The 27,827-nt window shown below is 35.1% G+C and overlaps 2 protein-coding genes across 2 annotated transcripts; both read right to left on the reverse strand.

Moving 5' to 3' along the window:
* Positions 1 to 254: 254 nt before the first annotated feature.
* On the reverse strand, positions 255 to 15,362 carry LOC120186638 (probable cellulose synthase A catalytic subunit 8 [UDP-forming]). Its single transcript, XM_039190518.1, has 5 exons — positions 15,216 to 15,362; positions 14,751 to 15,096; positions 14,538 to 14,667; positions 479 to 610; positions 255 to 397 (listed from the first exon to the last, which is right to left on the reverse strand). Exons 2-5 carry the CDS (start codon positions 14,754 to 14,756, stop codon positions 372 to 374), a joined length of 294 nt encoding a protein of 97 aa, XP_039046449.1. The 5' UTR covers positions 14,757 to 15,096; positions 15,216 to 15,362; the 3' UTR covers positions 255 to 371.
* Positions 15,363 to 15,385: 23 nt separating this feature from the next.
* Positions 15,386 to 16,501, reverse strand: LOC120186440 (cellulose synthase A catalytic subunit 3 [UDP-forming]-like). Its single transcript, XM_039190366.1, has 4 exons — positions 16,202 to 16,501; positions 16,045 to 16,117; positions 15,750 to 15,948; positions 15,386 to 15,482 (listed from the first exon to the last, which is right to left on the reverse strand). Exons 1-4 carry the CDS (start codon positions 16,499 to 16,501, stop codon positions 15,431 to 15,433), a joined length of 624 nt encoding a protein of 207 aa, XP_039046297.1. The 3' UTR covers positions 15,386 to 15,430.
* Positions 16,502 to 27,827: the final 11,326 nt, after the last annotated feature.

Below are 27,827 nucleotides of genomic sequence, written 5' to 3' on the forward strand. Positions count from 1 at the left end.
CCAACATAAACAGGCCCTTGAATGCCATCCAGACCCCTCAAGTTTATCTGGAATTTCACAAAAATATATGTCTCAAAAGGATTTCAATAGCCAGTATGTTTGATGAAAACTGACATGCGTCGTTCATTCTACATCAGCAATAACATCATTACATGATGCAATTATTTTTCTTGGTAAATGATAAGGAGCTTACATCAAAGAAAACAGTATTTCTGTTAGCGTATCGATCAATACCATCAAACATTTGTGGAAATTGAACATAACAAACTTACTTCCCAAGGTTTGGATCCATCAGAAAACACATAGCATCTCTTAAGGCCTTGCTATTATTTATGTAGTGATCACAATCAAGATTCAACAAGAAAGGTTCATTAGTAAGAACAGCTGACACTCGAACCTGAAAGAAGATTCACTAGGTTACAAAAGATAGATAACAAGAAGTAGTAAAATATAACAAGAGATCTAAAAAGCAACTCACAAGGGCATTCATAGCACCAGCCCTTTTTGTGGTGTTGGAAGCCTGGACGCTTTTCACGAGAAACATAAACTAGCCTTGGCAGCTCATTACCCTCCGCATCAAGGCCCCCACTCTGACCTAAGAAAACCTGCAAGTTTTACAAAACCTTGACATTAATAATGGGTGCAAAATACTTTTAGCTTTGGCCTCTGGCAACTCCCAAAACCTCATTCAAAATAATGAAAACAATGAACACGATGAGCACATAATATGCATAAAAATGAAACGGACTAAATTCAAGCAGATTTGTTCTCATCTTATGTGTTTGTTAATATTAACTTATTATTGAAAAGAAACATATCATCCCACTTGTTGAGCTTTTCCAGTTCAATTTGAGTCTATAGAATTCCATATAATCTAGAAAACAAGGAGTCATCCTGGTCAAAGAAGATGAATGAGTAGCGTATCTACTAATGCAAAAGGGCTTACCTGGATGATCTTGTAGAAATCAAAGTAATTCTCTGTATTTACTTCATCTTTTCAATAGGTACATCTTTATATACAAATTATCTCTCTAAATTAAGAAACTCTAAGTAAGGAAATATACTAATCCTAGGAGATATGATCCCTTAAAATAAGGGATTGTAGAAAACTATTTACAGAATCCCTTCCTTTAACAACTCATATATCTTTATAATTCATACACTCCCCCTCAAGCTGGAGAATATACATTGTATAATCCCAGCTTGAATAGGAATTTATTGAAAACAGACTTTGGCACAAACTTAGTAAGAATGTATGCAATTTGTCTTTTTGAAGGAATGTATGAAAGTGTGGGAGTCTTTTTGTTAACTTGATCAGCAATAAAATTCCTATCAATCTCAACATCTTTGTCTGATCATGTTGAATTGGGTTCTTGGCAATTTGAATATCAGATCGATTATCACACAAAACTTCAAAGTGGTCCTCTTGATTAGTGTCGAGTTCTTTCCGTAGTTTAAGTAGCCAAATTTCTTTGCATATTCCCAATGCTAGTGCTCTAAATTCAGCTTCAGCACTACTTCTTGAAACGACATATTGTTTCTTACTTCTTCAAGTTGTAAGATTACCCCAAACAAAAGTGCAGTAGCCACTAGCGGATCTTCTTTCAGTAAGATCTCCGACCCAATTGGAGTCTGAAAAATCTTAATAGTTATGTCTTGTGTCTTCTTAAACATTAAGTCATGTCCTGGAGTTTTCTTCAAGTACTTGAGAATTCTATTTGTTGATGCCATATGCTCTTCAGTAGGATTAGGCATGTGTTGACTTATCACATTTACGGGAAAAGTTGTATCAAGCCTTGTCAAGGATAAATAAATTAGTGTCCCAACTAATCTTTGAAATTTCTCTTTGTCTATTAAGGACCCATCTTCTTTTCTAAATTTTAAGCTTGCCACCATTGGTGTATCAATCGACTTACAACCAAGAAAACAAGTTTCTTTGAGTAAACCAAATACATATTTTCTTTAGTTGATCACAAGTCCTTCTTTTGACCTTTCCACCTTCATTCCTAGGAAATACCTTAGCTTTCCCAAGTCCTTGGTTTTTAATTCCTTATATAACAACTTCTTCAAATGAAAAATCTCTTCTTCATCATCTCCGGTAATAATTATGTTGTCCACGTACACAATAAATATTTTTCTTATTTTGTAGAAGTTACCTTGATAAAAAAGTATGATCGGCGAGGAACTGCTTGTAGTCGTTTTTTAGAATGACTTTAGTGAACCTCTCGAACCAAGATATAGGTGATTGTTTTAATTCATATAGAGACTTGTTGAGCTTGCAAACCTTGTTTCTACCTTCAACAGACTGTAAGCCAGGTGGCAATTTCATATAGACTTCTTCTTCTAGTTTGCCATTAAGAAAAGCTTTTTTTTACATAAAGTTGGTGTAATTGCATATCACAATTTACAGCCAAACTTAGGAGTACTCAAATAGTATTTAGCTTCACCACAGGTGAAAAAGTTTCTTTGAAATCTATCCCATATGTTTGCGCAAAGCCTATGGCCACTAGTCTAGCTTTGTATCGTTGGATACTACCATTGGAGTTATACTTTACAGAAAAATCCATTTACAGCAAACAACCTTTTTTCCTTGAGGAAGGTCTGTAACGATCCAAGTAGCATTTTTCTCTAGTGCACAAATTTCCTCTTCAATAGCCCTTCTCCATTTAGAATCCTTTAGAGCTTTATCTATGCTTGTGGGAACATGTTCTTTATCCAAGGTTGTTGTAAATGCTTGAAAAGAATGCATCAATGAATTATAACCAGCAAATTTTTCAACAGGATGCTTGGTGCACTGTCTAACCCCTTTTCTAATAACAATAGGGAAGTCATCTAGAGTAGGGGAAGTGGACTTACTGATTTCTTCTTCTATTTCGGCAGCTGCACCCAATTGAATTCTCGGTAAGAATCAGATTGCAAAATAGCCTCAGGAATATGTTTTCTTCTCCTTGTATAGAAAAAAAGTTGTTTGATTTTTGTTATTTGTGAAGATTTTGAAAGGAGTAAGTGCATTTTCATGAAGGGTGCTTAAAGTAGGTGTGGGTGAAGTAGTGATAGGTACTACAGGTGAATCAATGGGAGTATTTACATATGACAAATATGTAGGTAAAGACAAAAATGGGGCAATTTTGAAGGTTGAGAATGAAGAGTAGGAGGAGATAACTGATGTGGTTGAAAATCCCTCAATGTCTCCCCTTGAATTTAGCCCGAGTGAAATAGGGATCCTGCTCATAAAAAGTGATATCCATAATGGTAAAAAATCTTTTAGATGAAGGATGATAGCATTTATAACCCTTATTAAGTGAAGAATACCCAACCAATACACACATTATAGACTTCGGATCTAACTTGGACTTATTAGGAGCAATGTTTTGGATAAAAATAGTATAGCCAAAGATTTTAAGTGGCAAAATGGAGGATATAGGTTTAAAATGTGGAAAATATTGCAAAAATATAGATTAAGGTGTTTCAAAGTTTAAAATCTTACTAGGAATTCGGTTGATTAAATATGTGGCAGTTAATAAGGCTTCTCCTCACAAATATTTTAGAACATTAGTGGTAAATAGAAGAGAAGGTAACTTCAAGGAGGTGTCTATTTTTCCTTTCAGCAACGCTGTTTAGCTGTGGGCTTCCAACACAAGAACTAAGCTGAACTATACCCTTTTCCCTAAAAAAAATCACCCAAAGACTTAGTAAAAAATTCACTGCCATTATCATATTTAAAGAGCTGGATTTTGGTTCCAAATTGAGTAAGAACCATGTTATAAAATGGGGAAAAACACCAGCAGTTTCAGATTTATCTTGTAGAAAATAAGGCCAAGTTATCCTACTGTGATCATCAATGAAAGTGATAAACCACTTACAATTATCAACATTCTTCGCTCGAGAAGGGCCCCAAATATCACTATAGATCGAGGCAAAAGGGTGAGAATGTTTGTGTTTAGAAGGAGAATAAGATGATTTAGTAAGTTTTGCAAGAGAGAAAACTTTGCTAGAAAAAGAAGTTGGCCTTTTATTAATGAATAGAGCAGGAAACAATTTTGCAAGATAGTGGAAACTAGGATGGCCTAAACGAAAGTGCCATAGCATAACATATCATTTTGTTCTAAAGCGATGAACGATTTAGATATCTCGGTTGTAGTAAATGAAGGGATGATGTAGAGGTCATTCTGAAAGTTGGTCTTACCAATCATCTTCTTCGAGTTCAGTGCCTGCAAAGTACAATCAATATCAGTAAAAATTGCATAGCAGTGCAAGTCGGTGGAAAGTTTATGAACTGAAATGATATTGTAAGCCAGAGTTGGTACAAAGAGAACATTTTTAAGTGTCATGTGTTCATTGAGAAAACAGTGTCATGACCTTCTATTTTGCACAAGGAACCATTAGCTGTTTTGACAGCCTTACCGAATTTTGGGAAAAAATTATAAAACAAATCCTTGTTACCATTTATATGATCTGTAGCACCAGAATCAAGATCCAATTAGGAGTCAACTGAGAGGAGAAAAAGTTGTAGGATAAGGGTTACCTTCTGGTTCTTTTATGACCAGATGACCCTCACAAGGCCACTGAAACTTTTCAAATAGTTTTTGAAGTTCTGCAATCTGTTCTTTGGTGAAGCTAGTGACAAATATAGCAGGGACTAGGCTTGATTTATTATCATGAGAAGTCTTGGACTTCCAGTCCTGAGGTTTACCATGAAACTTCCGACACTTCTCTTTGGAGTGGCCTGGCTTTTTACAATGTTCACACCAAGGTCTCCCCCGTTTGGAAGTATTAGATGATTGATGAGTGATTAAGGCAAATCCTTCAGGAGTGGAATATGATTCATCAGGTAACATCACACATGTGCCTTTCTTCCTTCTTGTCATTAGCTAAAGCCTCTCAAAGGGAGGGAAGAGGACAAATAGCCAGTACTCTATCACGAACCTCATCCAGTTCCTTGTTTAAGACTTGGAGAAATTGAAAAAGTCTTCGTTGAGTTACAATTTGCTGGAAAAGGGTAACATATCTTGGATCTGCACAATCATGTTGTGCATACAAATTTCATTGTTGTTAAAGAGCAATTAGGGTATTGTAGTAAAGAGTGACAGACATGGTTCTCTGTTTAAGGGTGTCTTCTTGATCTATAATATGATATAATTCGGTAATGTTATCAGTGTTGGAGTATGTTTCTTGGATTGCACTCCATATTTTAGCGGCTAAATTGTAAGAAAAAAGTTTCTGATGATACTCGAGATCATGGAATTGAGGAGACAAGTCATTACCTGACCATAGTCATGCATCCACTTAGAAAAAAACAGTGCCAGTCGCAACAGGCTTCTTGATTTCACCAATAACATAGCCCAATCTTTCTCTACCCAAGAGAAAAATCTTAACCGATTGGGATCATTTAAGAAAGTTGTTGTCATTCAATCGATGGCATGTAACAACCAGACCAGATGAATTTGTTTGAGTATTAGAACCAGAAAGATTTTCTAGATTTGAAGTGATCTCCGGAGTAAAAGAAGGAGATGTAAGAGAAGAAATTGAGGACATGGTCTAGGTTGGAAAGAAATCGTAACCTAATATGATATCATGTACAAATCAGAGTAATTCTCAGTATTTACTTCATCTTTTCAATAAGAAAGATTATATCTTTATATACAAATTATTTGTCACACCCCTGACCCGTACCCGACCCAGATACGAATCTGAGGTGTAACATTAACTTTTCGATGCTTTGAATTTTTAAAAATCCGACTAAAAATTTGACTTTTTATATATTTATTTTAGTTGTGAAGCCCTCAATAAAATAAGTTACTATCCAAATTAATAATAGACAATGAATATAAATATTTATATATATATATATATATACAAACTCAAAATAGTATAGTTACAAAACAGATCAGAGCATTTGCGATTTAATCATTTGTAGTACATTTATAATTCATGCCAACACAATTTCAAAATTAAAAAATCCACTACTATTTAAAGCGGTCTAATCTGATCTTTTGTAAAGGTATGTTGTCCTACCCTAGCTTTACTCCTCTGACTTCTTTTAACCTACGTGTGAAAACACTCACACGCTATGTCTTTGACTTAGTGAGGCATATATGAGTATAATAAAACATTAAAACACTTGCTTAAACATTTCAGGAGAAACATTGAATACGGAAAACAAGATATATTTCACATAAATAACATATATTGTTATGCAATGTTCAATTCATATTAACTTGTTTAAATAACCCAATGCATATCACTGAGAACTCAAGATATGTGATTACTTTGAGGTTATGAATTGTATTGCAGTCGAAACTGCCGCATAGAATTTACACCAAAGTGCCACATAGAATATGCACCGAAGTGCCACATAGATTTATCCCGAAGGACCTCATAGAATTGTCCCGAAGAACCACATAGAATTGCCCCGAACGACCGCGTAGAACCCTTGACTCTTGGCATGCCAATCATACCTCTAATTCTCATAGTGCATACTTTAGGCTTTAACCATATAAGTATTTCACATAGCATTATTCAAATTATCATTGATTCACATAGAACACATACGCATAGCAAGAAAATCAAAACATCGCTTATGAAATACAATTTAAGTAAAACATTATAAAGATATTTCATAAAATAATTCAAATTGTTTTCGATCAAAAACCTTCGAGGTTGGCTCATCGCAAGTCATCCTCATATCGAATATAAAATAAGTAAGTTACATTCACCTTTGCCTAACTTAAGCCCTAAGCAAAAATCCTTTTCACTTTCGCTCAATCTCTTTTGTACGTCGATTCATCGGTACTTGCTTTCGATCAAAATCTACACATTAACATGAACAAGATAAATATCGGAGCTCGATTATTTGATAAATAATCAACATTTACATCAACTAAATAAAACATCTATTTCACAATTTTAATCTGAATAGTATCGGTACTCTACACCTAGTACCGATACTTTTCTTTTATGGTATCGATACCTACCTCAATATCGATACCCAAATTGCATTCTGGAATTTCTTCTTCAATTAAATATTGATATCTTACTATTCGTATCGATATCCCCAGTATCGATACTACCCCTTCAGTACCGATGATGTTCATCCGATTCATATGGTATCGATATTGTTCTTCGAGTATTGATACCCTTGCCCAGAATTCACTTATTTCACTTCGAATTTGACCCAAAATTCAACTAAATCTCATACTTCTAGCTCCATTAACCTTTAAACTCAATAACACTTGTCACAACCAATTTACATCAATTAAATTCCCTTTTAACATCCAAAATTTCAACTAGAACACTTAAAACTATAAATCACACACATTCTTCAAACATGTTTCCAATCCTTTCTAATACTTCAAACATCTTATTCAGACCTTTGATAAGTCAAATATATCTTTAAAATCCAAATACTAATCAATTTTCATCAACTCCCTTAAAAACCTTTTTTACCAAATCACCATTAATTCATCAATCCCATAGTTTCTAATCATCTTTAAGCTTTCTTAAGCTTCTATACCACCCAAAGACTCAAAACCAAATCAAAAATGCAATAAACATCCCACTTTAAAATCACTTACCTTAGAAATGGAAGTTCACGGTAGAAAATTAAGATGAGAATATAAAGAGCTTATAGGCTTTTCTTTTTCCTTTTACTCTAATTCCTCACATGTTTAAATAACATTAAAATGAATTTTAAATTCATTTCATGCCAAAAGACCATTTTTCCCTTTCATCCTTCAATCCTTAATAATGAATCCGAAACAAAAATTTCTAAGTTAATCCTTGAACAATTCAATTTATCAAAATCAAACCACTAAATTTTGAATTCTTACACTTTTTTCACTGACCCGATGTTTGGGATATTACAATTCTCCCCCTTAAGAAAATTCTTCCTCGAATTTTCACTGCACACAGAGATGAGGAAATTATCTTCTCATGTCCTCTTCACACTTTCATGTTACCTCTTCTACTTTATGATTTCTCCAAAGAAATTTAACTAATGGAATCGTCTTGTTCCTTAGTTGTTTGACTTCATGTGCTAAAATCTGCACTAGTTCTTCCTAATAGGTCAGGTCAGATTGGACGTTTATTTCTTCCGATGTTATGATGTGAGAAGGATCTGATCGATATTTTTTAGCATCAAAACATGAAACACATTGTGGGTCTTCTCCATTTATGGTGGTAATGGTAATTGATGCACCACTGGTCTCACTCTCTTTATAATCTCATACAGGCCAATAAATCTAGGACTGAGCTTTCCTTTTCACCAAAACGAAGCACTTTCTTCCAATGAGAGACTTTCAAAAACACTTTATCTCCTACTTGATACTCAATATCCTTTCTTTTCAAATCCGTATAGGACTTTGTTCTGTCTGCTGCCACTTTATGATTATGTCGGATTGACAGGACCTTTTCTTCTACTTCTTTAATCAAATCAGGACAAAGAACATCCCGATATTTTAATTCATATCAATTAAGCGGTGTTCTGTATTTTCTTCCATACAAAGCTTCATACGGTGCCATTTTAATGCTAGACTGATAACTGTTATTGTACGCAAACTATGCGAGCAGAAGATACTTCTCTCAAAATCCATTAAAATCAATCACACACGCCCTTAGCATTTTAAACCCTGGATAGTCTGCTTAGATTGACCATCTGTCTGTAGGTGAAAGGGTGTGCTAAAGTTCAATCGAGTACCCAAGGCTACATGTAAAGACTTCCAAAACCTTGAAGTGAATCTTGGATCTCTATCAGATACTATTGAATTCGATACTCCATGAAGTCGAACAAACTCCTTATATAATTCAGCATATTTATTCATTGAATAATTAGTTCGAACATGAATAAAATGTGTTATCTTCCTCAATCTATCAACTATCACCCAACTAGAATCCTTTTTATTTGGTGTCAATGGTAACCCCGATACGAAATCCATCATAACTTTCTCTCATTTCCATTAAGGAATGGAGATCGGTTGTAAAAGTCCTGAAGATACCTGATGCTCAGCTTTTACTTGTTGACAAGTTAAGCAATTTCCCACAAACTCTGTGATAACTCTTTTCATACCTGGCCACTAATATCGGCTTTTTAAATCTTGATACATCTTTTTCTCTCCTGGATGCATAGTCAACAGGCTACAATGAAATTCAAAAAGTATATTTTTCTTAAACTCTTCATCACTTGGAACACAATTTTTATTTTTGCAGTATAAGCATCCATCATTATTTACTTCAGTCTTTGATTTCACCTTTTTCCTCTTGTTCCATTCTTGCTAAACACTTTCTAACTCTCATTTGCAACTCCTTTATTCGCTCCAACAATAAAGATTTTATCTTTAATTCAGCCACCAAAGCACCACTATCCTTCAAAAATAATCGGGCATCTAACATGCGTAAAGTTGAAAGTCTTTCGGCTAAGTGCATCAGCTACAACATTAGCCTTCCCTAGGTAATAGTTTATGATTGCATCATAATATTTAAGTAATTCGATCCATCTCCTCTATATCAAGTTTAGCTCCTTTTGAGTTAGCAAATACTTTAAACTTTTATGATCAGTGTAAATATAACATCATCACCATATAAATAGTGGTGTCATATCTTCAGTGCAAACACTACCGCTGCTAACTCAAGATCATGTGTCTGATAATTCCTTTCATGTGGATTAAGTTGTCTCAAAGCATAAGCTACCACCTTTCCATCTTGCATCAAAGCACATCCCATACCATTATAAGAAGCGTCATTATAAATTGTATAGTCCTTGTCCGATTATGGTTGTACTAACACCGGAGCCTCCGTTAGAACCCTTTTTAAGGATTCAAAAACTATCTTGGAATTTATCCGTCCAAATGAATGGCACATCTTTCCTCAATAGATTTGTCAATGGGGAGACAATCATCGAAAAGTCCCTTACAAACCTTCGATAATACCCAGCTAATCCCAAGAAACTCTGAACTTTAGAAACATTTCTTGGAACTTCCCAGTCTATAATAGCTTTAATCTTATGAGGATCCATGAACATTGTCGATGCATTAGTTAATCCAAACGACACTAAAAGTCATCTTTGGAATATCCTCTTCTTGTATCTTCAGCTGGTGATAGCCAGAGCGCAAATCAATTTTGGAGAACACCGAAGCTCCCTTGAGTTGATCAAATAAATCGTCAATTCTCGGGATAGAATATTTATTCTTTATTGCCACCTTGTTGAGTTGTCGATAATCAATACATATATGCATTGAACCATCTTTCTTCTTTACAAATAACACTGGCGCACCCCAATGTGATACACTGGGTCTAATGAATCCTTTATCCAATAACTCTTGCAACAAAGCCTTTAACTCCTTCAGTTTCTTCAGGACCATTCTATAAGGAGCCATCGAAATTGGTGTCATTCCAGGCATTACCTCAATTTGAAATTCAATCTCTCTATCAGGAGGTAATCCCGGTAATTCATCCGGAAACACGTCTGGAAATTCTCTAACCGTCGCAATGTCCTCTAATCTCATCTCAGGGGCTCGAGTATCGATCACATTGGCGATAAAAGCTTGACGTCCTTGCAACATTAGCTTCTTAGCCAACATTACTGATATCATATTAGATAATGGATTAATTCTCTCGCTGACTACAACTATCTCTAATCCATCAGAACTTCTTAAAATTACCCACTTCAATCGACAATAAACATTAGCATGGTAACGATACAACCAATCCATTCCCAATATAATCTCGAACTCGTCAAAGGGTAATTCTATCAGATTAGCAGGGAATTCAATTCCCTGGATCCTTATAGGACAACCTCGACATCTGGTTCACCCGAGCACTATGCCCTAGCGGGTTAGTCACAATCATATCACTACTTATAGCTTCTAATTGGATTCTCAAATCTCTCACCAGTTTACTACTAATATAGGAATAAGTTGATCTTGGATCAATCAATACCAAAACAGGTTTATCAATTAATTGGAAAGTACCTGCGATCATCACGATCTTCATTAGTCTTAATTTTGTATACCCGAACAGTCGCTCGTATTTCAGGTTGAGTAGTTGATTCAGACTGATTCCTTCCCCTGCCATGTTCTCTACCTCTTTAAGATACAGTAGTGGATCTCTCTGATTGTGCAGGCTCTCCAATCATTAACGGGCAATCCCGGATAAAATTTTCAATTTCCCCACATCTAAAATATGCTCCGAAGACCACTAGGTATAAGCCACTATGATATTTTTGCCACAATGCTGACATTGACTTGGTCTTCCAGCTCCTGATTCAGTTGATTGTGCTTGTTTAGCACTCACATGATTTGATCCTCTGCCTGAGGGTGTAGCTGACTTATATCTAGTTTGAGGTTGAAACCTCGAACCATGGGTTCTCTTCGATTATGCTGCACTCGATGAGGAACCCTCTCTCTTAGTCAACTGGGTATTTTTCTCCTCGAATCTTTCATTCTATGCCCGCTCCAAGGCTTAAGCTCGATTCACTAAATTTTGAAACGTAGAAAGATTTAACACTATTAGCAACTCCTTCAATCTAGAGCACAAACCCTCCACGAACCAATCACGTGAATCTTTCTCAGTTGGGACCAATTCAGCTTCAAATCTGCTCAATTTATTAAACTCACACTCATACTCATACACAGTGCGACTCCCTTACTTCAAATTCATGAACTTTTGTTTCATTTTTCTACTGATATATTTATTCTTGAACTCTTCCAGAAAGAACGGCCACGTCACTTGATCACTAGGCACTCTCATCGTCACATTAGTCCACCATACACGTCTTTGATCTTGTAGCAGTGAGACTACTCCATCCACCTTCTCTATTTCATAACATTGGAGACCATCAAGCATAATTTTCACGTCATTTAGCCAAAGATCCGTAGAAACATGACATTCATTAGCTTCTCCCTTAAACTCGGGTGCTCCTAAACTTTTTAGCTCCTTAGCAACATTCATCCTAGAAGCCGGGGGAGTAGACGGTAGGAAACGCTTCAGAATCGTGTCCAACGTCCGAAAAAAAATATTCTTTGATCTTGTACAGACACTCTCTGAGGCGCATGTTCTTCACCTTGCCTAGCTGGAGCAGGTGAATTACTACTACCCTCATTAACTCCATCTCCCGCTTCACTTCGGGAGCCCTCGTAGTTTGTCATCTATTAAGATATAATCACTTAATTATATTAGCAAAGATAACATACTTATTACACTATCATATCAGAGATTTTTAATATTTTGTTGACATGTACACCTTTTTAAAACATAAATTACTTCGTTTTGAGCCTAAAATCGGTTAAACAATAGCTCTGATACCAACAAATGTCACACTCCCAATCCATACCCGACTCGAATACGAATCTAAGGTGTAACATTGACTTTTCAATGCTTTGCCTTTTTGAAAATTAACTAAAAATTTGACTTTTTATCTTTCTTTTAGTTGCGAAGCCCTTAATAAAACAAGTTACTATCAAAATTAATAATAGACAATGAAAATAAATATTTTTATATATATACATAAACTCAAAATAATATAGTTACAAAACAGATCGGATCATTTGTGATTTAAACATTTGTAGTGCATTTAAAATACATGCCAAAAAAAATTTCAAGATAATAAAAAAATCACCTATTGTTCAAATTGGTCTGATATGATCTTTTCAAAGGTATGTTGTCCTGCAATAGCTTTACTCCTCTGACTTCTTTGAACCTAAGTGTGAAAATACTCACACACTAAGTCTTTGACTTAATGAGGCATAAATGAGTATAATAAAACATTAAAACACTTGCTTAAACATTTCATGAGAAACATTGAAAACGGAAAACAAGATACATTTCACATAAATAACATATATTGTTATGCACTGTTTAATTCATATTAACTTGTTTAAATAGCCCAATGCATATCACTGAGAACTCAAGGTATGTGATTACTTTGAGGTTGTGCACTGTTATTGCATTCGAAACTGCCACGTAGAATTTGCACCAAAGTGCCACGTAGAATATGCACCGAAGTGCCACATAAATTTGTCCCGAAGGACCACGTAGAATCCTCGACTCTTGGCATGTCCAATTATACCTCTAATTCTTATAGCATGTACTTTGGGCTTTAACCATATAAGTATTTCACATAGCATTATTCAAATTATCATTGATTTACATAGAATACATACGCATAGCAAGGAAATCAAAAAAGTTCTTATGAAATACAATTTAAGTAAAACATTATAAAGATATTTCATAAAATAATTCAAATTGTTTTCGATCAAAAACTTCGAGGTTGGCTCATCGCAAGTCATCCTCATATCGAATATAAAATAAGTAAGTATTCACCTTTGCCTTACTTAAGCCCTAAGCAAAAATACTTTTCACTTTCTCTCAATCTCTTTATTACGTCGATTCGTTCGTACTTACTTTCAATTAAAATCTACACATTAACATGACCAAGATAAATATCGGAGCTCGATTATTTGATAATCAATCAGCATTTACATCAACCAAATAAAACACCTATTTCACAATTTCAAGTTGAATAGTATTAATATTGTACACCTAGTACCAATAATTCCCTTCTTTGGTACCAATACCTACCTCAGTATCGATACCCAAATTGCATTATGAAATTTCTTCTTCAATTACAGTATCGATACCTTACTATTGGTATCGATACCTCCAGTATCGATACTATCCCTTCAATACTGATGATGTTCATCCGATTCATATGGTATCGATACTGTTCTTCCAGTACGGATACCCATGCCCAGAATTCACTTATTTCACTTCGAATTTGTCCCAAAATTCACCTAAATCTCATACTTCTAGCTCCATTCATGCCCTCAAATTCAATAACACTTATCACAACCAATTTACATCAATTAAATTCCCTTTTAACATCCAAAATTTCCACTAAAACACTTAAAACTAAAAATCACACCCATTCTTCAAAATGTTTTCAATCTTTCTAATACTTCAAACATCTTATTCAGACATTTGACAAGTCAAATATATCTTTAAAATTCAAATACTAGTCAATTTTCATCAACTCCCTTAAAAACCCTTTTTATCAAATCACCATTAACTCATCAATCATATAGTTTCTAATCATCTTTAATCTTTCTTAAGTTTCTATACCACCAAAAGACTCAAAACCAAATAAAAAATGCAAGAATTCAGAAAACTCTAGGCTTTTCTTTTTCATTTTCCTATAATTCCTCACATGTTTAAATAACATTAAAATGAATTTTAAATTTATTTCTTGCTAAAAAGACCATTTTGCCCTCCCATCCTTCAATCTTTGATAATAAATCCTAAACAAATATTTCCAAGTCAATCCTTGAAGAATTCAATTTATCAAAATTAAACCGCTAAATTTTGAATTCTTACACTTTAGTCACTGACCCGATGTTTGAGATATTACATTATCTCCCTAAATTAGGAAACTCTAATTAAGGAAAGATAATAATCCTAAGAGATATGATCCCTTAAAATAAGAGATTGTAGAAAACTATTTACAGAATCCTTTAACTAAAGGAATGATAACAACTCATATATCTCTATAATTCCTATAGTCTCTGGTGTTATTACCAGCCATGGTGTACCATCCTGCATAATCCATCCTTCTTCAGGAACTTTCTGAGCCTTTGCAACAATCCCATTAACTCGAACTTTAAATTCTTCATATTCTCTCTGCAATAGAAGCAAAGTAAACAGGATGAATATTTGAATTTGGAAAAATATTACAAACAAGGATCAACCAAGCTAACCCTTACCTTCATAGCCCTACGTTCTTTAACAAATGATGTTTAAACTTTATCTTTCAGGTAAACAATTTTCTGCGCAAAATACCATTCCGAAGCCCGAGGCTCGATGTTATACTTCTTGCAGAAAGGTACCCATTTCCTAGCAAACTCTGATGTCTCAGACAATGCTTCAAATGTTAACATAGCAGCACCATCATCAGAAACATAGCAGGAGACCTTGTCAACTGGATAGTCAACTGCAAAAATGGATAGCACAGTGTTCGCGGTCACAAGTGGAGGCTCCTTTAATGGATCAACAGTACTCACAAAAATGTCAACAGCATCTAATTCAGATGGCTCTCCTTCACGATCGTATCTGTTATACAGCTAGGTAATTGAAAAAACAAAGCAAGACTAAAGACAAAGACTGAAACAACACAACTGTGTAAAATATATTTGTGAGGATTTATAAGATTGACAGTAAGAAATTCTGACCTCAAGGCAAGTCTATCGAGATAGGTTTCACGGTTAACAGGAAGCCACTAAGGAAACTGATCCAATATCCATGATATTGCAATCCAAATCTCACATATAACAGATATCAACTAGAGAGCATAGGCATTTGGAACAGGGTTCGTTATTCGATAGTGCAAGAAAATGCACAGAATAACGAGTCAAAGAATGATGACCATCCGATAAGGGTTTATTTTTTATGAGGGAACGGAAACCTTTCTTGATAGAGGCTGCCAAGCTTCATCATTCCTGAAAATTAAGAGTATTGATAATTAAACTTAGGCTAGACAGATTTGAATCAGAGCATAGCTCCCTTAGATATGAAATTTCACAATGGTTGCTAAACCAGGTTCTCCAAATACAGAAAATTATTCTAATTGCAGGATTTAGATACACACCAGGCAAAGGAACAAGTATGATCATGATTCTTAAAATATTTGCACTTGCCATGGGCTAACATGAACAAGAACAACTAATCTCATAAAATTTCTAGATATTAATCAGATGTGAACGTACAGTAAAGAATAGTCCACAAGCACATCGGTGCTGGCATCAATATCTCTAGCACCCCTTTTAGATGCAACCTGGCCTGTACTCGTAGGAACAACATTCTTCTCCTGTTTCATCTTCCAGCCATCAACTCTCTCTTTCCAAGCTACATTGCCCATTCCAGGTGAACCAAACTCCCTCACAGGATCCACAACCCTAATAGTCGCTGCAAGTAACCAGCCATAAGAGCCTATAAAGGAAAAGATAGATTTCATTTTGAGCAATCAATTAATGATAGCCATGTAACAAAGAGGATGTATACATTTTCCACCAACACACCTGGGAGATGCCATAGAAAGACGCTCAGGTGATGCAGCAGATAACTCACCAGAAACCTACAATACGTCAATGGGGAAAGTAAAGTTTCAATCCATCATTTCATTTATGAACAATAACTTTAAGACAGCTTATACACTTACCTCCTGCCCATTGGTGAGAAGGGGAATATGGTTATGAGAAACCTCTTTATCATAATTTGGAGCAATAACATCCTCCCCTCTACCATATGTTACATGCCAGCTCAACATTCTTTCTGAAATTTTCTGCTTCTGACATTGGTTTTTGTTTTCTGAGTAAATGAAATCACTAGCACCATCATCCGCATCACCATCCTCCTCTCTGTCTCCAATGATAGCAGGACTGCCTGGAACCATAAAAACAATGAAAAAGCCAGTGATGAATATAATGGAAAACTTTAGTGAAAGGTTATAGAGTACCATAATGAGAAAATCTGTTCGATTCCTGATGTTATAAGAACCTCGTACAAAAAAAAATCTCACAAATGAAATACTATACACATATATATAGAAGTTCTGGAAACAAAATTGGGATGCAAAATAAAACAGAAAATAGCAAGAGTTGAGCACTCCACTGCTAAAATTCAGAGCAAAATCCTCCCGGTGAATAAAATTTCAAAAGGGTTGAAACAAACCCGTTAATAACTCGTGAAAAACATCATCACCGTTTTCAGGTTGAAAACATAAATGACTTGAAAGGGAAATCGAACTCGAAAACGAAACAATGGCTTCGATCTCATGGAAATGAGAGCAAATCCACATCAGACCTTGCCAGAAAGCAACGAGAGAAAGAGAAATCTGAGAGCGAAAACCGATCTACAATACGAATCTTGAAAATGAAGAATCAACGTAGGAGAACAGAGAACAGGAATGCAAAGCAGCAGCTAAGTCCATTAATCTCTCTGTGTGTACAAATAAAACAATAACAATGAATAATAAACGAAGAATTAAAGGTGGGTTTTAATTTATTCTCTAACTAATTATAATAGCTGTAAGCAGAGAAATTTATGTGTCCCTTACGTGAGACAAGAGCGACAGAGAAACTACGATGCCAGTTACTTCAGCACTCCACCGACAGCGGTTAAGGGTTAAAACACGAAGGTTAATTTTAAGATTTGGACAGAAATTCCCGAACCTAAACTCACATATATTTATACCCTATGACCCAATCATTGTTTTCCTTATTTTATATTTAAAAATTAGGATAAGCAACACTCCTATGTTTTTTGCCTGTTTGATTTCTATTACGCGTTTAAGCTTTCTATTACGTCGACTTAATATATATATATAAAGTTTAACCTTGTAATTATATCAAACTCGAATCTAACTTGAATTAGATTCAAATCAGACCATGACAGAATATATATTCGATCCATCTCTTATTAGGACTCGTATTTTTCTGAATTCAGATTTAATTTTTTCAATGGACAACTGCCCATGACCACCCCATTTATCTGTCCCTACTTTTTCGATTTTCAAGGGCTGGACTTCTCCGTCAACATCTGAAGGCTGCGGTGGGCCGTGCTTCAGTCTGGTCCTCTCAAGCTTGCTCTAATTCAATGGGTCCCCCCTCCAAATAGGACACCCGTAGTAACTATTTGGCCTAAAGAGTACTTCAAAAATTAATTTAGGATATACGATGTTTTTTATAGTCTAAAGTAAACTCGTCACATTGAAATATTAAGTTTTATGAGATATAATTTTTATACTCTAAGCTTAATATTTTAATATTTCCTGCAAAACTCGTCACCTGGTGACGAGTTCTATTAAAAAATTATTTTTTAGATTATTATGCGAATTTAATGTTGAAAAGAAAAATACACAGAAAATCGTCACGTCGAGACGACGAGTTCTGTTAGATATTTTTTCTCTCCAAAATATGGTAGATTATGTTGAAAAGAACAATAAACTATGAACATTATATTAGACTTTCAGAATTGCACATTAGGAAGAAAAAAACTACTAACTTAATACATTAACATAAGGACGTAAACATGATCATTCAATCAATAAAGTATATTCTTGATCAACATAAGGATTATCAGCCTACTCGATATCTTGGGAGATCTTGACAGCGTAAATGTGAATGCCACAATAAGAAGCACTATCCAGATCTCCCAAGATATCGAGCATGCCGATAATCCTTATGTTGATCAAGAATAGACTTTATTGATTGAAAAAATCTTATTTACGTCCTTATGTTAATGTATTAAAACAAAAGGTTAAACAAGTTCTTTTCATTATGAACTTCTTATTCCTCTTCAGATAAGTTCTTCTAATTACGAACTTTTCCTTCCTCTTCAGATAAGTTCTTCTTATTACGAACTTTCTCTGGAAAAGTTGATCCATCGAGTAATGAATTCAAACAAAAGGTTAAACAAGTTCTTTTCATTATGAACTTCGTCTTCCTCTTCAGATAAGTTCTTCTCATTACGAACTTTCTCTGGAAAAGTTGATTCATCACTAGATGAATTTGAACAAAAGGTTGAACAAGTTCTTCTCATTATGAACTTCTTCTTCCTTCTTCAGATGAGTTCTTCTCATTACGAACTTTCTCTGGAAAAGTTGGTGTTGATCTATCTCCTTCTGTGATAGAGTCATGCAAAAGGTTGAACAAGCTCTTCTCATTATGAACTTCTTCTTCCTCTTCAGATAAGTTCTTCTCATTACGAACTTTCTCTAGAAAAGTTGATTCATCTAGTGATGAATTTGAACAAAAGGTTGAACAAGTTCTTCTCATTATGAACTTCTTCTTCCTTCTTCAGATGAGTTCTTCTCATTGCGAACTTTCTCTGAAAAAGTTGATCCATTGAGTAATGGACTCAAATCTTTGCTACAATCTTTGAAATTTTTGTCAAATATTTAACATGGATAAAATGAATGAAAATGCCCCTATTTTGCAAATGTCTAAATATGATGCATGAATGTTAAGTTCATCTTTATTTGATTTCAAAGTGGTGAACTCGGTCTTTCTTCAATTGTGTAGAAATCCAATAAATCTTTCTTTTTTAAATAGAGAATCTATCATCTTTGGAGAGTGTAGATGTAGATATGCCTGAATTTTTTTTATGATGTCACAAAACCACTTGAGAACAAAACGCAATGGTATAGGCTCTTGAAAAGTTTGCACTCATGCAACATGTTGATTCTGATAACTATCATCTGATTGTGAAGAGATCTTTCAGGATGATTTCACAGATATTGATAGTTCTTCTGATACTGAGGAAATCCTGAATTCTGATTCTGATGAGAATAAACTGTTATACTTGATGAAAATGGGATACTCAGAGACTGAGGCTTCAATAGCCATAGAGAGATGTGGTTCGGATTCATCAATTGCAGAGATGACAGATTTTATATGTGCTGCTCAAATGGCTAAGACTGCTGACGCACTTCTTCCGATAGAAGATAGGAAGCTATTATGCAATAACCCCAATTACAAAAAAAAGGCGAAACTCGGGTTATGATTTGTTGAAAAGGAAAAATCAAAGGAAGCTTGAAAAGAAGCTTCTTAATGAAGACGATCATGTTCATCTTTCAAATCCAATAATTGGTTTTGGGATTCCTACCGAACCAGATCTGATAACTCAAAGAACACTTCCAGAAGATGCTATTGGGCCTCCTTATTTCTACTACGAGAACGTGGCACTTGCTCAGTTGGTGTTTGGACTGAAATGTCACGGTACTTATATGATGTAGAGCTAGAATTTGTAAATTCGAAGTATTTTTGTGCTACTGCACGGAAAAGGGGCTATATTCATAATCTGTCAATTGAGAACAGATTTCCTCTTATTCCACTTCCAAATGACTCTATGATGGTAATAATTTGTTTGTTTTTCAACAGTGATTGCAAACGTTGATAAGACTTACTTTGGATTCCATGTACTTAAAAGTATTAACATAAAGTGATAACCAAAAATATTGTTTGTTTCAAGATTATGTTAATCCATTTACAGATGTTTATGTGAAAATAAATAAATTGAATTTCGAACAAAAGAAATTGAATTTCAAAAAGATAATCTTGGAATAAAAAATATATTCAAATGTATTCAAAGTCATGGCAAGAATAGGAATGATAAAAATTCAAATGACTCAACAAATTATTAGCATAAGTATTTCTAACTAATCAACTTGATATAATCTAGAGCACTGAGGTAAGCTTATGTCTGGAAGATCTCAAACATTGCCAAAATACTTGTAGATGTAAAGTTCCTCCCAAAATATCAAGCTCTTAAGAGGATTTAATTGCCAGATGCCTAATATCAATATGCATTTGAGCAGGTTTTTTAGGTTTTCAACTCAAATCCTTCCTTTAGGTTTCAAGATGCCCTTTTCGGGTTTTTATCTTGACCCTCTTTTTTTACATATATTTTTTATCATTTTCATTTTTTTTCTTTTCTTTTCATTTTTTTCTTTCTTCAAGCATAATATTTCTTGACAAAATCTGAGTTTATTGGGTTTCTTAGAACTTTTCCATCCATTTCTGCCAAAATCAACGCTCATTCGGAAAAGGCCTTTTTTACAATAAATGGCCCTTCCCAATTAGGCATCCATTTCCCACGAAATCGTTATGTATAGGTAAGATCTTTTTTAGCAATATATCACCCTCTTGAAATTCTCTTGGATGCACTCTCTTGTCATGAGACTTCATCATCCGTTTCTGATACATCTGTCCATGGCAAATAGCTTTCAATCTCTTCTCCTCAATAAGGTTCAATTGATCAAACGAGCTTGGATCCATTCAGACTCATCCAATTTTACCTCTCTCAAAATTCGAAGTGATGGGATCTCAACTTCAATTGGTAAGACTGCTTCCATCCCATAGACTAAAGAAAAAGGTGTTTCCCTAGTAGATGTTCGCACAGTAGTTCGGTATGCATATAAAGCAAAAGGTAACTTCTCGTGCCAATCTTTATAAGTTTCAGTAGTATTCGTAATGATTCTCTTGATGTTTTATTTGCTGCTTCAACTGCCCCATTCATCTTTAGACGATACGCCACTGAGTTTGCATGCTTGATTTTAAACTGTGCACAAAGTTCAGTCATCATTTTGTTGTTCAAGTTCAGAGCATTATCTGTGATGATTCTCTCTGGTAGCCCATACGGCAGATTATTTCTTTCTTTATAAATTTGCAAACTGTAGACCTCTTAATATTGACATATGAAGAGCTTCAACCCATTTGGTAAAATAGTCAATTGCCACTAGGATGAAACAATGTCCATTTGATGCTTTTGGTGTGATTACCCCAATGACGTCTATTCCCCACATAGAAAATAGCCAAAGTGCAATCATTACATGTAAAGGCGATGGAGGTGCATGAATCTTATCTGCATATACCTGGCATTTATGACATCTTCTTACAAAATCAATGCAATCTGTATGCATGGTAACCCAATAATATACATATCTCATTATTTTTCTAACCATAGAAAGACCATTTGCATGTGTACCACATATCCCACTGTGTACTTTCTCAATGATGCTTTTGGCTTCGCTATTATTTACACATCTCAATAGCATTTGATCATTGCTTCTTCTATACAAAGTCTCACCATCAAGAAAGTATCCACCAGACATTCTTCTCAATGTTCTTTTATCAATCTCAGATGCATTTTGTGGATAACTTTGATACTTGATAATTGCAAGATATCATAATACCATAGCTTGCCATCTGCTTCTGCTTCCACACTGTAGTAATGTGTAGGAGTTTCATATACTTGCATTTTGATCGGCATCATATCAACTTTCTTAGTTGCTTGAAACATAGCAGCTAATGTAGCCAAATGATCTACCATTTGATTTTCCTCTCGAGGAGATAATTGAAGGTGACTTTATCAAATTCTTTCACTAATTCGAGGGTAAAATTTCGGTATTCCAGCAATTTGGGATCTTTCATTTCCCATTCTCCTCGTAATTGATACACCACTAATGATGAATCTCCGTATATCTTGAGAAATTTAATTTTCCTTTCTATGGCTGCCTTCAATCCTATGACACAAGCTTCATATTCCCCATGTTATTGGTGCTAAAGAACTCCAGTCTGCTTGTAAAAGGATAATAGATATTTTCTGGAGAAATTAACACTGCCCCAATTCCTCTTCCCAAAGCATTGGATGCTCCATCAAAATAAAGCTTCCAGGTCCATCATTTGTTTTGACTTCTTCATTCATGGATATGCACAACAAATATTCATCTAGAAAATTAAAACTCAGAGACTGATAATCATCCGATACACGACTGGCCAGAAAATCAGCTATGACACTTCCTTTTATCGCTTTTTGGTTGACATATACAATATCAAACTCGGATAATAACATCTGCCATCTAGCCATTTTGCCTGTCAAAGCTGGTGATTCCATTAAGAACTTCAAAGGATCAAGTCTAGATATCAGCCAAGCGGTATGATATAACATGTATTGTCTGAGCCTTCGAGTAGCCCACACCATGGCACAACATAATTTTTGTATTGGTGGGTATCAAATTTCACAATCAATAAATTTCTTACTCAGATAATAAATGGCTTTCTCTTTTCTTCCAGATTCATCATGATGTCCCAGTACACATCCCATCGAATTTTCAAAGACTGTCAAGTAGAGAATTAACGGTCTATCAAGCACTGGTGATACTAAAATAGGGGCATTGGATAAATATTTCTTAATAATATCCAAAGTTTCTTGACATTCGTCATTCCAGACTTCAGGATTGTTCTTTCAGAGTAACTTGAACACTGGATCACACTTGTCAGTTAATTGAGAAATGAACCGAGATATATAATTTAATCTTCCCAAAAAGCCTCGAACTTCTTTCTTTGTATTGGGTGGTGGAAGATCTTGAATTGCTTTTACTTTATCTGGATCAATCTCGATTCCTTTTTGGCTGACTACAAATCCCAAAAGCTTCCCTGATGTCACCCCAAAAGTGCATTTAGCAGGGTTGAGCTTTAATTGATACTTTCTCAATCTTTGGAAAAGCGTTCTTAGATTTTGAATATGTTATTCTTCGGTTCGGGATTTGGAAATCATGTCATCCACGTATACTTCAATCTCTTTATGCATCATGTCATAAACAAAGTTACCATTGCTCTCTGATACGTTGGCCGCTGTATTTTTCAATCCAAATGGTATTACTTTGTAACAGAAAGTGCCCCACATGGTTACAAATGTTGTTTTTTCCATGTCCTCAGGATTCATTTTTATCTGATTATACCCTGAAAAGCCATCCATGAATGAAAACCATGCATGTAATGCAGTATTATCCACCAATGTGTCTATGTGAGGTAATAGAAAGCTATCTTTGGACTAGCTTTGTTGAGATCTCTATAATCCACACACATTCAAACTTTCCCATTCTTCTTTGGTACTGGAACTATGTTGGCTACCCATTCTGGGTATTTGGCTGCCTGTAGGAAACCTGCATTAATCTGCTTCATCACTTCCTCTTTGATATGCAACAATATTTCTGGCCTCATTCGTCTGAGCTTTTGTTGAATAGGTTTATATGCTGGATTGATTGGAAGTTTGCGCACCACTATATCTGTACTCAAACCAGGCATATCTTGATAAGACCAGGCGAAGATATCTTTGAACTCTTGGAGGAGATATATTAATTCTCGTTTTATCTGGGCTGACAAAGTAGTTCCAATTTTCAATTCTTTCATTTCTTCATTGGTTCCTAGATTTACAATCTCAATTTATTCTTTGTGAGGTAAAATTTGTTTGTCGTCTTTTTCTACTAGTCTTAACAATTCAGTAGGAACATCACATTCTACTTCATCCTCACACTCATTGATTTCTTCCAGACATATGGGTCGCTCTAAATTTATCTCATGATTAAATTTAGGAATAATCAGGCTATTAACATTGTGACACCTGCATATTTAAGTCGGACATATTTCTGAAAGGATATAGTAAATTTATGAAATAAATATAAAGAATGAGAAATAATGAATGTAAAAATGTAAAAAATGTAAAGAATGATTGCCATTTGAGAACTTTAAGAAAACTTCTTATATTTGATATTAAGTGAACTTAACAACTGCCCTTACAAGATAACAAAAACTTTTTATATTTTTGGGCTAAAACATAAAATTGGTTCTGAGTATTACTCTGTGTTAATACTAAAAACTACAGGGAGATCTTCAGCAGTCCAATTGTTGAGTGTTTCTCCAGGGAGACAAGGGCGAATCCAGCCAAGTATTTACCAGTCTTGTTGTCATTAGTGATCATGTTGATAACTAATCTTCCATAGCTTCTTCAACTATGTTTTGATCTTTTTTCAACTTTTCTTCTTTAAGGGCATCAACAAGCTGTTGTTCTACATTAACCATTCCTCCTAATTTGAACGTGGTCTTCAACTGAGGGATTTCTTCTCCTTTCAACCTTGCCTTTCTATCTTCACATCTTCTTTTCATCTCCTTGTTCCTTTGCTGAAAATTAGGCTTAAATCCAAGCCCAAAACAATCTTTCTTCATCTTCATATTTACAGGAACTGAATTTCCCTGAAGATTCTTTCCCAAACCTTTCCTAGTTTTAGCTTCAATGCCTAAATTCTGTCGTACAATCATTTTGGTGCAATCAGACAATATGGAATGTGGAATTTTGCTTCCCTCAGTAATAAAAGTTGCATTGACAAATTCCAAAGCTCAGAAAGAGCACTCGAGAGCATCATCATTGGTTTCGATATACGGAGCATCACTCGTTACAGAGGCAATGATTTCTTCCTCAGCTCATACACATATCAGTTGACTGTCAACAACGAACTTCAGTTTCTGATGCAATGAAGAAGGAACAGCTCCTGCAAAATGAATCCACAACCTTCCTAATAAACAATTATATGTAGGGTGGATATCCATTACCACAAAGTCAATATTGTATACGATTGGTCCGATCAGCAGTGGTATTTCCATTTTTCCAAGCACCTCTTTTTGAGTTCCATCAAAAGCTCGCACTATTCTGATAACTCTTCATGTGCGATTTATCTACTAGCATCCTTGCAATGTAACCATAGGCATTAAGTTAAGAGCATATCCATTATCAATTAGTACTCCTGGCAATACATGGCAATGACAATGTGTTGTAATATTCAAAGCTTTCACTAATCCCATTTCACCTTCCGGTATTTCATCATCAGTGAACGTGATGTAATTATCAGCGGCTATGTGCCCCACAATCCTGACAAGATTGTTCAGAGATATATCTTAGGGATAAATGTTTGATTAAAAACATTTATCAAAGCATTTTTGTGTACTTCTGAATTCATCAACAGATCAAGAATTGAAATTCGTTCTTGTTGTTTATGTAGTTGTTCAACCACACTATATTCGCTATGTTTCAGAAATTTCAAGAATTATTGTCCTTGCTTTTCTGTTACGGGCTCATTGACTGTTGACGGGATTTATCATCAAATACCTTTTGAGGTATCACTGTAGCTTTTCCTTTTGCCTTTTCCTGTTCTGATGCATTCGATGTCTCGGGAAAATAACATCTCCCACTTCTTGTAAAGAATCCGACTTCACTTACTGCTTCAGATGTTGAATCCACACTCTGTACTTTCTCTTCTTTTTTTCCATAGAAACATATCCTTCTACCATTGAAACATTGGTAGTATAATTCCAAGGTACCCTGCGGGTATCCTTATATGGAAATGGTAAAGGAGTTGTGATGACCACTTTCGGCTTTGATGGTGTAGGATTTACTGTAGATGATTTCACAGTGATGATAACAGGATCACTTGTTCTCTGCTTAGGTTTAGAATCTTCCGATGCGCAAATGTCATCTTCTCTTTTTCCTAGTTCTTCTTCAAAGAACTCTATCTCTTTGTTATTCATCAATTTTTGCACCAAATCCCTGAATTCAGGGCATAATTGAATTCCATGTCCCTTTTCTTGATGATATTCACAATAATTCTCGCCTTCATTATGCTTTGGCTTGAATTGTTACTGAATCATACCAGATAGGGAGAGTTGTTGAAATATCCAACTAAAGGGGGATTTAATTTCAGAAACATCAGTTTTGGCTTTCCTTTCATTTTCTTCTTGGATTGTGTTCACGTTTTTATCTCCATGATTTGGCAGCGGATGATTTGATGTAGCTGGTAAATTGAATTCCAGTTTTCCAGTATTAATCAAATTTTGGACCACCCTTTTAAATGTCAAACAGTTTTCAACAGAGTGACCCATAATTCCATCATGATAAACACAGTGTGCTTTCACATTGTACCATGGAGGGAATGGTGGTTGCATGGGAATCAACGGATAGGGCCGTATGACATCTGCCTTTAACAGCGAATCATAGATCTCAACATAGGGTACTGGTAATTGTGTGAAGGAAAGCCTTTCATTATCATACGAGATCCTCTGGATTTCATTCGATTAGTGTTTGTTTCCTCCTTCTTAACCCTTGGTTGGGTTATCATAACACTTTTCGAGGTATCCTTGTTATAAGTGTTCGCATTGTTAACTTCATTCTCTTTTTTTGGTACATGGGTCTTTTGGAACTAGACCCCTTACTTGATTCAATTTTATCACTTTTCATGACATTTTCAATGAGGTCTCCAGAAATGACCAGATCTGCAAAATTTTTGGTTGTGTTCCCCATTAGATGGCTTAAATAAGGAGCCTTTAAAGTGTGGACGAACATCACTATGGCTTCGTTTTTTGATAGAGGGGGCTGAACTTGGGCCGTTGTGTTACGCTATCTCTGGGCGTACTGTATGAATGTTTCATTGTTCTTTTTTTTCCAAATTTTGGAGGGTCCATCTATCAGGGACCATATCTGTCACGTGGCGGTACTGTTCTAGGAATGCTTTTGCCAGATCCTTCCAGGATCTAATGTTGGCTTTGGTCAATTGAGTATACCACTTTAAGGCTGGTCCTGTCAAGCTATCTTAAAAGCAATGAATTAACAATTTCTCGTCTTTCACATGACCTGCCATTCTGCGGAAAAACATGGTAATATAGGATGAAGGGCATGTAGTACTATCATATCTCTCAAATTCAGGAACTTTGAACTTAATGGGGAGGATTAGGTCCGGAACCAAACTCAATTCGCTGGCATCAAACCCATAGAACGATTCAGCTACTTCCACGGATTTTATTCTTTCCTCTAAGCTCTTGATCTGTCTGGTCAATTCTTCATTGGCTTTTTCTTTCTCATTCAGCTCATTCAAATCTGGAATCAGATGTTCAACATTAAATTCCCCTATCTTCACATCTGATATAAGCGGATTTTTGCTTGAAGAAGCGGGATCCACTTATTGACTTTCATTAGGTTTAGTTTCTTGAAGTGCCGATGTGTGAGCATGGATTTGTACAGGTGTGATGCCAAAATGATAAATAGGTTCCGGCGTGAAACCTAAAGGATACATGGGTTCCTGGTCGAAAGGTACAGATTTTCATGAATTTTTCCAATGGTAGCTTGCTTCATGAGCATATCTTATATTTTCTGCATCATATTGTCTTGTGAATTTGCAATGCTAACTTCAATTTTCTCTAACTTCATTATCATTTCTGCCTATTCTTTATTATGTTGTTACTGAGATGTTGTATTTTATCCTCCATTTTCGTAGTAGCTTGTCTAGTACCGTAGTGATGTTGAATTTCTCTTTTGTCCAGAATAACTGCGATTGAAAATCCTTTTAATATTATTTTTTTTGAATTTTATTTAATGAATGTTTATCTTAATGTAAAATGATTATTTATAAAGAAAATAATGAAATGAATAATGAATGTATGAATGTATGCAAAAGGTAT

Source organism: Hibiscus syriacus, unplaced genomic scaffold (assembly GCF_006381635.1).
Source record: "Hibiscus syriacus cultivar Baekdansim isolate YM2019G1 unplaced genomic scaffold, ASM638163v2 tig00004013_pilon, whole genome shotgun sequence".
NCBI classification, from domain to species: domain Eukaryota; kingdom Viridiplantae; phylum Streptophyta; class Magnoliopsida; order Malvales; family Malvaceae; genus Hibiscus; species Hibiscus syriacus.